At 36.0% G+C, this 17630-nt stretch overlaps 1 protein-coding gene across 1 annotated transcript in view; it reads right to left on the reverse strand.

Annotated features, from left to right (window-relative positions):
• Window positions 1–264: 264 nt before the first annotated feature.
• LOC138853069 (uncharacterized) overlaps window positions 265–17630 on the reverse strand; it is a 188941-nt gene continuing 171575 nt past the window's right edge. Inside the window, exon 3 of the mRNA XM_070087564.1 lies at window positions 265–488. Coding sequence (XP_069943665.1) covers window positions 280–488 — 209 coding nt within the window. The 3' untranslated portion in view covers window positions 265–279. The remainder of the gene's footprint in view (window positions 489–17630) is intronic.

The following is a 17630-nucleotide window of genomic DNA, read 5'->3' on the forward strand; positions in this document are numbered from 1 at the left end:
AGAAAGAACCACTGATACAGATAAAGAACCACTGATACAGAGAAAGAACCACTGGACAGAGAAAGAACCACTGGTATAGAGAAAGAACCACTGATACAGAGAAAGAACCACTGATACAGAGAAAGAACCACTGGTATAGAGAAAGAACCACTGGTATAGAGAAAGAACCACTGATACAGAGAAAGAACCACTGATGCAGAGAAAGAACCACTGGTATAGAGAAAGAACCACTGGTACAGAGAAAGGACCACTGTTACAAAGAAAGAGAGGAAACAAGTATTAAGTTTCAATTACTGTATATCTTAGTTGAATTCTAACAGGGAGAAAATTGGAAAAATTGCCGACATCCTTTGGAAATGAGAAAAGACAGAACTTACGCTGGGGGTCGAACCCTATGACAAAGTCGGGACACTGAACGTAAGCTCTGGTGCCAGCTGGGGTGTCGTTCCAACATGACCAGCCGTCGAACGTCCGTGGACAGTATGGACCTGAAAACAAGTAAACCATGACCATATAATGACAAATACTGACAAACGTAAATAAACGAATATATATATATATATATATATATATATATATATATATATATATATATATATATATATATATATATATATATATATATATATATATATATATATATATATATATATATATATATATATATATATATATATATATATATATATATATATATATATATATATATATATATATATATATATATATATATATATATATATATATATATATATATATATATATATATATATATATATATATATATATATATATATATATATGTCGTGCCGGATAGGCAGAACTTGCGATCTTGGCTTAATAGCAACGCTCATCTTGCCATATAGGACAAGTGAAAATTTGTGTATGCAATAATTTCGCCAAAATCATTCTGAACCTAACGAAAAAAATATATTTCACTGTGTTTGTTTAGTATGAAATTATTGTAAACAAATCTAAAATATATTTAGTTGGGTTAGGCTAAAATAAATTATTCTTGTTAGAATAAGGTTAGGTAAGTTTTCTAAGTTCCTTTTGGTGCAAAATTATAATTTTTTGCTTCAACATTAATAAAAAAAATATATCTTTAAAAGTATAAGAGAAAATTTTAGAAAGGACTTAATTTTAAATGAGTTCTTGCTAATTGACCAGTTTCACATATTCGGCACGACATATATATATATATATATATATATATATATATATATATATATATATATGTATATATATATATATATATATATATATATATATATATATATATATATATATATATATATATATATATATATATATATATATATATATATATATATATATATATATATAGCAATAGGGACATTTTATTACATAATATGGTAGATTTAAGAGATACATTGTTGATATAAAGATGATATATACAGTACATGAGATGTGAAAGATACATGTCTAATACATGTTGTTACATGTTTGTCACTGATTATATATATATATATATATATATATATATATATATATATATATATATATATATATATTCAAATTTTCTATTTTTTTTTATTTCCTTGCAAGTTTTCAATGTGGTTGACAAAGTGTAGGAAGTATAAAATCACAGTAAACAGGTGATATCACAATATACAGAACAACCACTGTGAAAAAAAGGCATACAAACAGGTAAGATATGATTGTGAGGTGTAGTCTTGCCCCTTTATATGCCTTCCTATTGATGTTTTGTTTTTATAGTTCCTTAATAATGTGAGAAGTCACGAAAGCGCTTGGAGTTTCACTATTTTTGCACAGTGGTTGTTCTGCATATGTATATATATGTGTCGTGCCGAATAAGTAAAACTGGTCAATTAGCAAGAACTTATTTAAATTAAGCCCAGAATGTTTTTTGCGAAATCATTGTATACACAAATTTTCGCTTGCCTTATTCGTCAAGAAGAGTGTTCTATTTATGCCAAAATCCCAAGTTTTACTTATTCGGCAATATATATATATATATATATATATATATATATATATATATATATATATATATATATATATATATATATATATGTATGTATATATATATATATATATATATATATATATATATATATATATATATATATATATATATACGTAAATATAAATATATATAATATATATGTATATATATATATATATATATATATATATATATATATATATATGTATAATATATATATATATATATATATATATATATATATATATATATATATATATATATATATATATATATATATATATATATATATATATATTATTTAATATCTGATGGACAGATTTGGGAGGGTATGTAAAAGGAGGAAATTAAAAGTGAACATAGGAAACAGCAAGTTGATAAGGATAACAAAAAATATAGGTAATGAAAGCCTGGATATCAAACTGGAGGGAGGAAATATGGAGGAAGTGAATGTGTTCAGATATTTGGGAGTGGACTTGTCAGCAGATGAGTCTATGAAACACGAATTGACGAGGAGAGAAGGGTGAGTGGTACACTGAGGAATCTGTTGGGATAAAGTACGTTATCCTTGGAAGGAAAGGGGGGAATGTAGGAGAGTATAGTGGTACCAACACTTTTATATGGGTGTAAAGCATGGGTGGTGAATGTTGCAACAAGAAGAAGGCTTTAGGCAATGTAGATGTAGAATCTGAGGGCAATATGTGTGGTGTGAATATTTTGTGGAGAATCCATAGCCTGAAGATTAGAAGGAGGTGTGGGGTTTCTAAAAGTATTATCCAGAGAGCTGATGAGGGGTTGTTGAGGTGGTTCGGACATTTAGAGAGAATGAAACAAATTAGAATGCCTTGGAGGGGTATAAATTTGTAGTGGAAGGAAGGAAGGATAAGAGTCGTCTTAGGAAAGGTTGGAGGAGGTTTTGTGTGCGAGAGGCTTCGACTTCCAACAAGCGCGCGTGAGTGTGTTTGATTCCCGTGTTATCACTGAAACAATCCTGTTTCATATCAAAGGCCATGAAAGACACAATTTCCTCCAATGCTTTTGATGGATGAGAGCGTGTTTCCCAGAGATATTTAGTGAACTGTTCGAAAGATATAATTTAAAATTTAATTATATTTTTCGAACAGTTCACTAAATATTTCTGGGAAAAATGCTCTCATCCATCAAAAGTATTAACAAGTCAAGTGAAAAATTGGAGGAAATTGTGTCTTTCTTGGCCTTTGATATGAAATTGGATCGTTTCAGTGATAACACGGGAATCAAGCAATTTCCCTTATTGTTAATACATCAGCTGGATGAAATGTACTCGATTTTGGAATTCTTGAGTGGTCAAAATAGGCATCATTGATATAATGAGAAATGAGGGTGAAATTGAAAATGATGCTTCTATTTTTGTCTATATATGTTTTTTTGTTGGTTGGTTGGATAGATTTAATATCTATCGACTGCATAAGGGGTCACTGAGGTTGCAGTTTCTCTGTACACCACTAGGCAAAGATCCTTTAATTCTTAAAAAAAAATATATAAACTGTCAGCATACGAGTATAGAGCATACACTGGGAGTTATACTCATCCTGGTGTATATACCCATGATATTTTCAATAGTTAAATTGGAAGATATACAATATTTGTATATACAATTGTTTTATAAATATACACTGGATATGTTATTTTATATAGATTTATTTTTATCATATATTTAAGTAAAGTTTTGGAAGCGTTAGAAGACAATATTCTCTGAACATTTTGTTCCATATGGTCCTCCTTATGATTCCAGGGGTCATCATCTCCGCGAGACCCATTCCTGGATGAATCTAGTTATTAGTGTAAGCAGCACGTAGCCCAACGTAGCCCCACAATCCGTGTGATCAGCTATTGGCTTTAGAGCCCGTCAATTTTTCTCATGAAGACTGGAGTACTGATAATTCCTTTATTATTTTGCGTCTTGTTAAATGGTAACATTATTTTGGTATCAGATACAATGATGCATTTACGTTCCTGTAATGATGAGTTAATTTAAAATCTTTAAACTGGAAGATGCTGGGAATAATGCTAAGGAGATGGCAAACGCTGACGACAGGGCCAAAGGTGTTGTCAGCTGTTGGAGGTAATAGTAAAGCTGCGGTCAAAGGCTCAAAGGAGGACTAAAGATGTTGTGAGACAAAAGAAAGGTAAAAAAAAAGAGCTGTTAAAAATTGCAGGCAGTAGAAGTGGTGTTGTCAGATGCTGAAGACATGACTGAAGGTGCAGTCAGATGTTGAAAGCAAAATCAACAGTTTTGTTAAATGCTGAAAGCAGGACCAGCGTGCTGTCAAATGCTGAAAGCAGGACCAGCGTGTTGTCAGATATTGAAGGAACAATAAGTTGTCAGTTTGGCTATCTCGCTGTCGTTAAGATAGTCAACATCAACCTGAAGCAGGATATTGATACTCGGTCCCTTGCCTTGTGATGCTGCTTAACTATACGTTCTCTCTTAAAGATGTTTAAGTTAAAATGGTGGTGACCATTTGTTTATCATGTGAAATGAAAAATAATCTCTCATTGCAGGTCTTAGCCACATAATGATCCGCTCTGTCAAGCTTTTGGTCATTTGATCGATGGCTTATGTAGGCTTATTGATCTTCCTCTGAAAAATAAATATTTAGGCTTATCACATCACTTAAAAAAGCAGGAAAAACCTCTTCACGTGTCCTAAGATTCTAAAAAAAAATAACGATTCAACATCTGTGATGTGAAATGCCTATTATGTTTACATTTGGTTTGCTCCACCAGTGGAAAATAAATCCCGCATATTGTTAAACATATTCAACACACCAAAATACAAAGAAACAATGAAGTGGGGAGATATTCGGTTCACTGTGTGAAGAGGGAAGCGCTTTTTGTCTGAGGTAAAAATATCGCCTTGAGATAAGTTCTCTGAGGCGCCTCCTCAGGTCGATCTATTACCGTCAGCTGCAGAGGAAACCTTTTAGCGAGGACGCCACTGTTTGGCCCCGCTGTTGCTAACCTAACGTTTCCGCAAAAAAATATATATATAAAGGAAAGATTTACGTTCTTTTACCCTTCCTAATTTTGGGGAGGGGAGAAATCTGAAAAACGAAAGTTCTATAGATTTTCTGACAATTTTCTTCATTACGTGACCGTGGAAATCGTTGAGTAACATAAAGTGAAAATGTTATGAAGACGGGAAAGAGTCGTTCTCCAATAGAAGACTCTAGTAATAGAAGGAAAATGAGTTTACCCATGGAACTCTTTGGCGTTTTTGCTGGTGAAGAGTTGAAAGACTGGATAATAAATTGTCGGGCTGACCAATCCACGTTCAGCTACAATTGGAAGTTGAACTTTATTTTAAGTTACAGCCTTTAACTGAAAACATTTCGGTGGATAATTATGCATGAAGACACAGACAAAAGTTGCGGAGAAAAAGCCTTTACGGGGAAATTGTTTCGCTCTGTGTAGAGCTTAACTCATGATTTCATTAAAACCTCATAAAAATTAAAAAAAAAAAAGAGCGAAACGCTCTCTGCAACTTGTATCTTTGTTCTTCAAACTTTTAGCCACGTGCCACTTCACCCACAAATTATGCCGCTGGAGTTTCTTATGCCATCAACATAAGACGTTGTAATGGTCTAAGCCCACTCGCCTCGCTCTAAAGTGAGACTCTCACTCTCAGAAATTAGCCGACGGAGTATAGCCGAAGACATTTTTTACAATAATTATGAATTGTTGAGCTCACCGAGTATGCCGAAATTGGTTAGAGTGTAATATACTATATATATATATATATATATATATATATATATATATATATATATATATATATATATATATATATATATATATATATATATGTACATAGGCGTTCGTATGCCTAGCCCCGTGAGAACTGAACACAATTCTCATCACTCTATCTAGTGAAAATATGCTGGATGATACGTACATCCCTGGTGGATATAATGAGAGATACACTTCTTTCGGTGTTTATGTATGTACTCTTAAAATGCGTACCTATATACTCGCATAGATATTTATGTACATTATTATATGAATGGTTTACAAAACCAGATTAGTAATCTATAGCTCATGACATTAGAAAGAAAATATGGCCAGCAATTTTTCTGAATACAGAACGTGCTTTTACCAATTCCTACCTTGATAAAGCTCTGTACAGAGGAAAACGTCGACATGATAAAAAGCTTGTTCTGCAACACGTGTCCTTGTCGTCGTTTCTGGCCCGTAAATACAGTATTTCACCCAGTTTATGCTGACCTGAATTGCTAAGGGTTTGTTTAATGTCCTCCTAGGCTCTTACTCATACTGACATTAGGTCTGTAGTCTCCATTTAATTTCGTTTGATGTCTCTCGTAGAGACAGACATGTACACAAAGAGTGATGCAATGTACAGACATGCAGAAAAAGAGAAGAGTTATGTACAGACAAACTCTGAGCATGTACATTGTACATATTCGATAAGTACTTATAAAGAGACGCTGTACACGGACATACAGGTGATGCGTACAGATAGGAGCCGTGTACATACAAACAGATGATGTATACAGACAATGTAAATCTCCAGGCATAGGGTGTATACATACAATGTGCACAAGAACACTGATATATTACCTGAACATAATAATTCTGAAGTAGTGAGCTGAAAACCTTCTTGTTTTACTGTTAAAGAAAAAGTTGTCAATGTAATCACAAAGAGGATATTCATTTTCGATATTCACAACCTCTCTTATATTAAAAGTATATATTGATGCATCTGGCGTTATGATAGCAACGTTGTTATTATTATTATTATTATTATTATAATAGTCACAGAAATACCAGCTTAAACATCCGATGGAAGTCGAGAAACGCTGAAAACAGTGATCATATTTGATGAGTGGTGTTGAGTGCAACGAGGGAGGAAAGAATCGCGTGTTGACACATGATAATGAAGAGTTGAGTCTCCCACTTGATCCTCATGATAAACTTGGATCCTCTGGCACTCTGAGGGGGGAAATCAGGGAAGGCTTCTTTTTTTTTATATACTAACAACATTACTATAGCAGCATTGTACGGATGCCTCCATCTGTATGGAATTTTACGAGGTAAGATAATTGTATAGTCGGGGACGGAAGTGCAAGGCCCGTAAGGACAGAACAGTTTGAAGGTTAGTACAAGACGTGTGTTTGTCCAACACACTGGTCCGGCAACGTGTTCTTTTTTTTTTTTGCATTTCCTCACGTAGAATGGGTTTGCATTTGTGGTGATTAGGACAGGCAATATCGATTTTTTTTGCACGTGTTGCCTATGCTATAACTGTCAGTTAGAGTTAAGACTTCAGTGGAGCACCGAGGATATCGTCAAGCATTATTCTTCTATGGGTTAAGTGATTACGGTAGGTATTGTTGGACCAGGTTACACACATAAGTGAATGCACACACACACACACACACACACACACACACACACACACACACACACACACACTAAGAAGGAAAACTGCTAGAACAAACACAGGCTGAGCAGCTAAACCCTGACTTTCAGAATAAGTAAGCGGCTTATTAGAGATTTTGAATTTTTCATTACTAGCAGATGCTGTCAAACAACGCGATATTTCCCAAAATTATCTACAAAAAAAATAAATAAAAAAATTGAAGGTGAGAGATAATTGTTCAGTCTTTCTCAATGCCTGATCTAATTGTTTTGTGATATTCATTAAACTCGTGTATGTATGATAAGCAGTTATGTATGTTTGCATGTGTGTATTTGTGTATATGCTTGTGTGTATGTATGTTTATATGTGGGTTTTTGTGTATGTTTATATGTGGGTTTTTGTGTATGTTTGTGACGTGTATATATGTGTGTGTGTGTGTGTGTGTGTGTGTGTGTGTGTGTGTGTGTGTGTGTGTGTGTGTGTGAGTGTGTGTGTGTGTGTGTGTGTGTGTGTGTGTGTGTGTGTGTGTGTGTGTGTGTTTGTGTGTGTGTGCGTGTGTGTGTGTATGTCTGTGTGTGTGTCTGTGGTTGCCTCTGGCGGCTCATGTGGAGTGGCAGCAGGCGAGGCAGCATGAGAGGCAGAAGGCAAGGCAGCATGAGAGGCAGCATAAGAGGCAGCAGGTAAGAGGTCTGGCAGGAACAAGAGGCCGCTGCCTCGCTGAAGACTCTACCATCACACAGAGAGGCAGTCGTAGTTCCAGGATGCATTTGTATGAGCTCTTGTCTCCACCTTTTCTCCTCTGTTACTGCTTTGGGTATTGTTTTCATCTCCTCTATTGTCTTCTTTTATAGCTCTGGGTATTTGTTCTCATCTCTAACAGTCTTCTATTACTCTTTTGTCTTCTGTTACTGCATTGTTCTCATCTCCACCATTGGCTTCTGTTACTCCTTTGGGAATTTGTCCTCTTCTCCTCCACTGTCTTCTGTTATTGCTTTCTCTTACTGTTACTGCGTTGTCCTCATCTCTTGTATTGTCTTCTGTTACTGCTTTGGGTACCTGTTCTCGTCTCCACTATTGTCCTCTGTTACATCTTTTAGTATATACTATTCTTATCTCTACTTCACAAAAAAAAAATATTTTAGTACTGAATAAAAGACTGTACATTTATGGCTGAGACTGTGCCAGTTAATGATTGTAGTAATTTTGTGTAAATAACAGTTCGGATTTGTTTGAACCTTGAGTCCACAATCATTATTGTTTGGCTTATATTAGTATATTAATATTTGTTAGTATTCGAATTACCATTGTAAAGATTTTTAAAACTCGGCCTAAAGAATTTTTTTTTTTTTAGCTGCACTCAACTTGATTGTAACCGAGGGACAAAATCCTTTTCTGGGATACAATCACGATGAGTAGCACTAAGTTGTTTCTCTTTCTTTCTCGGCCAGATGATGAGCCCTCACCGAGATACCAAGATCGAGAGCTCTGCCATAATATCTCCAGTTTTCTAGTATTATTATTGTTATTATTATTATTGTTGTTGTTGTTGTTGTTGTTGTTGTTGTGGTTGTTGTTGTTATTGTTGTCGTTATTATTATTATTATTATTATTATTATTGCTGTTGTTGTTGTTGTTGTTGTTGTTGTTCTTGTTCTCGTTGTTCTTGTTGTTCTTGTTGCTGTTCTTGTTGTTCTTGTTGTTGTTGTTGTTGTTGTTGTTCTTGTTGTTCTTGTTGTTCTTGTTCTTGTTCTTGTTGTTGTTGCTGTTGTTGTTGTTGTTGTTGTTGTTGTTGTTGTTGTTGTTTTATTATTATTATTATTATTATTATTATTATTATTATTATTATTATTATTATTAATAGGTAAAACTTGCGATTTTGGCTTCAATAGCAACGCTCTTCTTGCCGAATACGGCAAGATGAGCCGTTACCCTCAACAACCCTCACCGAGTAAAAGGACACAAGTGCAACTAATGTGCCATTTTATTGTGGCAACGTTTCGCTCTCCAGGAGCTTTATCAAGCCTGATAAAGCTCCTGGAGAGCGAAACGTTGACACAATAAAATGTCACATTAGTTGCACTTGTACCCTTTTACTTTACATATTGTCGGTAATTCTACCAACTTTATTACAACCCTCACCGACTCTCCCCTCCTTCACCAAGCTAACATACAGATGCGGTAACACTAATCACTGCAGTACGACACACTGTAAGTGTGGGCGTGCATGTTGTATTTCTCGCTAACAGTGACTACGCACTCCAGAGTGTTACCTGTAAATGCCTCATCGATTGCCCCAACTATGATGCCAAAGCCATTACCAGGATTCCATGAGTAATAGTAAGACTCTCAGTGCAGTGCAAGTCTTTATGAAGACAACGTTTTGCTTCTCTTAAGTGGAAACCTCGCCCTAATGGAGGCTTTTCTTTCTCTTTGCATTACTCTTATTTGTCGGAAAAATTGAATCTGCTTTCGTAACGGGTGTTTATTTTATTTTAGATTTGATGTTTCTTAAGTAATATTAGCAGATATGTTTATGAAGGAATTCAGAAGAAGCCTGTTAGTCGCATATAAAGTTGTGGAAGTGGGAAGTAGAGTGCCTGCACTCTGAGGAGTGGTGACATCACTGTTCCCAGGGTCACCTCAACTGGCAAGTCAATGAATGAGTGCTAATGAATATTTTTCCTTCATTGGTTACCTTTCCTTAATATGAAGCGAATAATGTGATAAAAAAATCTGCAACCTCGACTGCATTTTTTATTAAAAAGAATTGGATGCACCATCAGTATGCTGCTGTCTATTTCTATTTAGTATTTAAACAGTGGCAGTGAAGACTAGCTATATTTAACTTCCATACTCTTCTACACAGGATGGGTTTTTTACATCAAATAAAGAAATCTGTCAGACTGTGTTAATATATATCAGTAGGATAATGACGATATCAATCTTTCCACTGTGGATTCAACCTCTATGATAGCTTTAGTGTATGTACGTGCTGGTCTGTGTACTGACAGTGCATGTACGTACTAGTGTGTGCTGAGAGTGTATTTACGTGCTTGTGGGTGCTGACAGTGTATGTACATGCTAGTGTGAGTGCTTGCTGACAATGTGTGTCTGTTGAAAGAATCAATTATACGTCAACTGCTTATTAATATATTTACACATTAAATTGTTCTTATATTAAATTCCTTAAAAAAATAGATGTAAATAACTAAGGCATTTCGTGGACTATAAACATGGCCGAATTTACTATGATGCCTAAGTGAAAGCTCCTGTGACGTAATATACTCACTCTACCCAAGCTGACGTCAGGGGTCGTATGAGTCAGTGTGAACTAGGAGGTTAGAGGATGAAATGTGCATCAATTCTACGGAGATTAATTTTTGAAAACCTTGTGGCTGGAACTTACCCAATTCGCCCGCAAGATAAGTTCTGAAGTTCAGCTTAGTTATCAAGGTAGGAATATATCCGTTGATATTTAATTGTTTGTAGATGGTTTTTTGAATTTAAATTAGAATGGGATATTTTGTTTTACTGTCGAAAGTTTGTATTTGTTTTAAACAAACCTGTAAGTGAACTTTGTGCTTTATATTTTCAATACATTGTGTTTACCTATCTCATAATACCACTTTATCTTAAACATGAAACTGGTTGCTACCGAGGCCTGGTAATGAACCGGGCGGCGGGGGCGTTGACCCCCCGGAACTCCCTTCACGTATACCGAGACACTGTGTGGAAGGCCTTCCGACGCTCCACAAACATGCAGTCGAACTCTTCTCTTTAATGTCTTATGTTTTAAACTTTATTCAGGTAGGTTAATGAGGCATTAATCCTGGCCTCTGGACAAATGATATTGGTTAACGATAAGGGTTATCTTCTACAGTGGACTATCTTCCATTTTCTAATAATACTTATCACTTTACAGGTTTTAAAGTACATGTCATGAAGTTTAGTATATAATTTAGGGTGTAATGACTGCCCACCCTTTATGGAATAATGGGGAAAATATTAGGAATAAAAGTCCGAATACCATATCTGGAACAATTCACAAACAGCGCACACACTAGAGAAGAAGTTTTAGATGACATTTCGGTCAATTCAAGACCATTATCAAGTCAGTTTTATCTTCACAGTAGTCTAGGAAAGACTAAAACGTCAGTTATAATTTCCTCAACAAGATATTGGTTGTTTGTGAATATACATTTGGAGTTGTTCTATTTATTATCTATATGATGAAAGGGAAAAAATAAAAACAAACCCAAATCCGAAAGATAAATTTCAATGTGGAATCGAGAGAGCAAGCCAAGCCTTGCTACTTGTGTTTTGACGGTTGCCCAGGAATCACTCATGAATCTTTAATGCTCGCTGCTGGACTGAAGCCTCTCAGTGTGTTGTGTTGGTCGCTGCCTCGCACTGGCTATGTTGTATGCTCCATAGTCCATACGAAGGCCAGTTTAGTCATGCATTACACTTGGAATTGGGGCTCCGACCCGCTTGAATTATGATTGGTACAAAGCCCTAGTAGACTATGCATTATCTTCCTTACGGTGCACCAGTTGGCACTACAATATCCTGGCTACAGGGCACTGGCCGGCATGTATGATGCTCACCAGGAGGTTCCAGGTTGACTGGTTGACTGTGTCTTATGCCTGGTACGGGGCCGCATCGAAGGTATATATGAGGAGGATGAGTGAATTAGCTTGTGGTCAAAAGGGAAGAGGAAAATTGTGTTAAGAAGTGAAAAGTGTGTGTGGACCAGGCGCCTACACCGCCTTTGTTGCCGAGACGGAAATTCTTCTCTGTTCCTTTATATTTTATACCACAATAACGATTAGATTGAAATCCTCTTGATCTGATCGATATATATATATATATATATATATATATATATATATATATATATATATATATATATATATATATATATATATATATATATATATATATATATATATATATATATATATATATATATATATATCGATATATATATATATCGATATATATATATATATATATATATATATATATATATATATATATATATATATATATATATATATATATATATATATATATATATATATATATATATATATATATATATGTACTCACCTATTTGTGGTTGCAGGGGTCGAGTCCTAGCTCCTGGCCCCGCCTCTTCACCGGTTGCTACTAGACCCTCTCTCTCCCCGCTCCATGAGCTTTATCAAACCTCGTCTTAAAACTGTGTATGGTTCCTGCCTCCACTACGTCATTTTCTAGGCTATTCCACTGCCTTACAACTCTATGACTGAAGAAATACTTCCTACTATCTCTCTGACTCATTTGTGTCTTCAACTTCCAATTGTGGCCTCTTGTTTCTGTGTCCCCTCCCTGGAACATCCTGTCCTTGTCCACCTTGTCTATTCCACGCAGTATTTTATATGTCGTTATCATGTCTCCCCTGACCCTCCTGTCCTCCAGTGTGGTCAGGCCGATTTCCCTTAATCTTTCTTCATAGGACATTCCCCTTAGCTCTGAAACTAACCTTGTTGCAAACCTTTGTACTTTCTCTAGTTTCTTGACGTGCTTTATCAAGTGCGGGTTCCAAACAGGTGCTGCATACTCCAGTATGGGCCTGACATACACGGTGTACAGTGTCTTGAATGATTCCTTACTAAGGTGTCGGAATGCTGTTCTCAGGTTTGCCAGGCGCCCATATGCTGCAGCAGTTATCTGATTGATGTGTGCTTCCGGAGACATGCTCGGTGTTATACTCACCCCAAGATCTTTCTCCTTGAGTGAGGTTTGCAGTCTTTGGCCACCTAGCCTAGGTGGCCAAAGACTGCAATGTGTGTGTGTGTGTGTGTGTGTGTGTGTGTGTGTGTGTGTGTGTGTGTGTGTGTGTGTGTGTGTGTGTGTGTGGCTTAAAGAGTGGATGGGGTTACAATCCTCAACAAATCAGCCCTAAAATTATCAAGTTAACATTCTTGCTCATAGGAACCTTTGTAGTCACAATAAGAATTTCCCATCTTATTGGCCACCAAAATGAACATAGATGCAAGTTATACCGAAGAATCCTCCTTCCCTCGGCATGACTAGCGACGAGACCTAGCTCTTGACTCTTCGGTGCTATTATTGACGATTCAAGGAAATCATAATGAGTGATTGTAAGCGATTCAAGGAGTGGATGGAATTTAAATTCGTATCAAAGACGCCCCAAAACTGCAAAGCCAAACCTGTATCAGTGGTCCTAGTGGTGGCCCATGATGACTCCTCTAGTGTATAAATATACCCATTTGGAAGAATCTTATTGTAGCCTTCCTGGTATAAGAGAGTTGACTTGGTAGACTTAGAGCAGTGTTGCCGCGAGTGTGACCCTCGCCCAGTCTATGAGTTATATGAAACTGGTCTTTATGATTTTCTAGAAACATCTGAATAATTTGTTTTTTTATTTCTATGACGCGTATCTTTTTTTTTCTATACATGGTTGACATTACAACATTCCACTTCTAACATAGTGGGAGAGAAAACCTGGATGAATATTCTTGACCTCGATCCCGCATTTCTTTCAGATTCGCTGTACCCTGAACACACTCATGTCTGCTCCTCTTGCATTTTTATCTCCTACTGGTTTAATGCTGCAAATAATGCACGTTATTCTTATATTTTCGCATGTCTCGCACACACAAAACGGCTGCATTTTGTGTACACAATTGCATTTTGTTTTCACTCGTTTGTATCCACACAGAGGTTGATTATGTTTCCACAAATGTGTAACTGCAATATGGCTGGACTTTTGATTTTGATTTAGAGTCAGCTGGAGGTCGGTGCCAAGCGAACATTGTTGATGGTAATGTTGGTGGCGTCAGGAGCCTCTGTAGGTGATTTATGGTCTGAGCTCACTTCGGTTGCCCACTCGTCTCCATCACCAAGATGGATGGTAAACTGCTCTTTAACTCGCACTGAACGTTAAGGTAGGGAAGGACGAGGTGGGGAAGGATATCAAGGTAAAACGTTATAAAAAATTTAGGTTACAAAAACTATACTTTGTGACGTCAGTCCTAATTGCCATGCAAATTACGTTCTTCAGACTAGTGAACATCACGAGGAACTTCATCATAAAACGTTAAGAGAGAGAACGTTTCTGAGGACAGCGGGAAAAGAACACTATAAAAAATAACGTTGTTTAGGGAAACATACTGTTATTTATTTAAATACTCCATAAACTCAATTTCATTATATGGAATGTGAGCAAGGTAAAATTTATGGAATCAGGGAAGCCGGTTAGCTGGACTTAAGCCCTAGAGATATTACTCACAGTGTTGCACTCTGAAGGAAAGGTGGTGAGGTTGTATTTCAGAAAGTCATTTGAAGTGTAATGTCTTCTCACTTCTGGTAAGACTGATACTGAATGTGTGATTGTTAATGAGTTTCTTTTTCTGAGGATTCACAAACTTGGTGGGAGACAGCCGGTGAGTCGAAAAAAAAATAATCTAAAATACTTTAAATATTTTAAAACTATTTGAACTACCGTCTGCTGCCACAAGAATCATTAACTCTTACAAATTCAGTCTGAAATAATGTCTATAACATATGGGAATGGTATTTGTTAGAAAGGGCAGCAGCTCCTCCTGCCTCCATTATCGTGATGGACAAGGGGCCATAAGAGCTGGAGTAGAGCCAGGGACTCTCCCCTCTCTTGCTGCCTAACTTGTCACTCAATTCTAGATTTACTAACCTTCCATCTTTAGACCAGGATTTACGGTCCTTCCCCACGTTCTCTCTAGGATTTACGTCCTCCTTTCACGATGGTTAATGAGTCGTAGATTTATAGGCCTCCTTCTACATAATGTTTTGAATTTACAGAGTTCTCTTCACTCTCATTTTGATTATAGGAATCTCCTCACAGACTAAATCTGTAGTTATTTGCAGCATTCTTCTCGTATTTAGCACTGCTCGTACACCATCCATACCACAATGCCAGAAATTATCTAACTTCCAGCTATATAACAATGCAACTGACAGCATAATATCGATCACTAAGTGTCAACAATCTCAAAAATCTTCCACAGACCAGAGTTTTAAAAATCTGATGCTAAGGTCTAGCTAGCCACTTGCGGTTCAGATATGCTCTTGACATCATCAGTTTCAGCCAGAGATGATGTGGCCAGAAATGGCACCCAGCACTTCATCTGTAGTATGAGAAGTATGTGTGTGTTGTGGCTCGCTATTTTGCATCATAAAGAGTGGAATACAACGGTAGGTAACAACAAGGGAGGTACTTTGACGCCGGTGAAGCGCTCTTGATACTGTGAATTGGAGATGTACTCCATTTCCTTAGATCAAATGTGATTGACTCCTATTCCCCAGTCGCTGTATTACACTTACGAGCTTCCCACGAATACAATAATAATAATAACAATAATAATAATAATAATAATAATAATAATAATAATAATAATAATAATAATAATAATAATAATAATAATAAATAGTGAAATAAAACATCTTTATTTTGAAATATTTTCATATTTTTTTTCAAACTACTTTAAAATATTCAAAAATTTCTACTAAAAGTAAAGATATATATATTTTAAGATTGTCTGCTGTCGTACAACCACAGACCAATACATACACTGAGGCAATAAGTAGTGTTGCGACGTGACAGAAATCACAGTTACGATAGAAACATATCCCACCGTTGCCACCAGTTATCAAGGTCAGTGTGTGGTGGTTCTATGATTTAAATGATTCAGTTTTTGCTCCTTCTTCATTTTTATGATAAAACAAGCTAGAAAAATTCTAGACAAGTATTCTAAGTATTATGCTGATGTTTGTATACAAATTGGAACAGAACTTCCAGGGCCATCTGAGGCCAACTGAGGCAGTGCTTGTATAGCCATACACTGGTTATCCATGTGTAATATACATGTGTAATATACATTATCTCAGCTACACAAAGCGATTATCTACTTTTCCTAATAAAAGACAAAAAATTACGTGGACACTTCGTGACCTATCTAAACGGTGCATACCATGGAGTGCAAAAATATTTGAAGCTGATATTTTATTACAATAATTTAACACAAGACTATGACAACATAACATCAGGTACTGCAGATTTAACACGAAAAATTATCATATTCCCACACGCACAGAACACGCTAGTTAACACCAAGCAACACGAACAACAGTCATCATCCAACGCAGCACACCAGACACAACGTATCATAACCCCAGCCACTCACCGCACACGCACATATCCAATCATCAGTTATCGGGAAGTACGATAACTGGGATCTAGTTCAAAGTCTCAGCTCGTGACGATAAATCCCATACATGCACGAAAGGCAGATATTCTCGATCATTTCAGACAAAACATGCGGACACAACCATGGATCACTGCTTGCTCTGTTTTACCACACGTTCGGTAACAAGAGATTGAATCGATGCAACCAGAAACACGGTAACTGTTTCCTGACAGAAGACAGTGTAACAGAAGAATAACTGAGGAGAGATCTTAAGCAACTCCTAGAGCTCAAACATGAACGTTAAGACAAAAAAAATAATACAAGATGATATCATGTTCAATTTAGGGGCAAATGTATGTTTAAATCTCGATACACTGACTGTCCCTCTTCACGTAGAGGTACACAGGTACTTGGTTGTTGTACACAGGTACTTGGTTGCTGTACACAGGTACTTGGTTGTTAGCCTACATACAGTACCGGGTCTCATCCAAGAGGTTATTTGCATCCTATTTTTTTTTTATTTTTACGCTATTAACTCAAGTAACTACAAAGCGGAAGTTGCATGGAGATGATCACACACACACACACACACACACAGTTTAGGGTCAGCGTCGCGTGTTAAATGAACGTGGGTCTCTGTAAGTAATCCCTGTCTGGCCAGTGATAGAGAGAGGAGCCCGTGTTGCCCCGCTCAGCTCCTTTCAACTGTGTATAAATACCAGTAAACACCGTATCCCAGCCATGGGTATCTATCAGTCCTTCCTGTCTGTTTGTGATATATATATATATACATATATATATATATATATATATATATATATATATATATATATATATATATATATATATATATATTATTCACCAAACTAAATCAAATTTTACACTTAAATGCGGGATGAAATTCGATTAAAAATATTCTGTTGCGCTCCCTCGTAATATTAACTATGATGCCCAATTATTTGAGGCTCTCTATAGTATAAAAAGA

Source organism: Cherax quadricarinatus, chromosome 22, assembly GCF_038502225.1.
Source record: "Cherax quadricarinatus isolate ZL_2023a chromosome 22, ASM3850222v1, whole genome shotgun sequence".
Taxonomy (NCBI): domain Eukaryota; kingdom Metazoa; phylum Arthropoda; class Malacostraca; order Decapoda; family Parastacidae; genus Cherax; species Cherax quadricarinatus.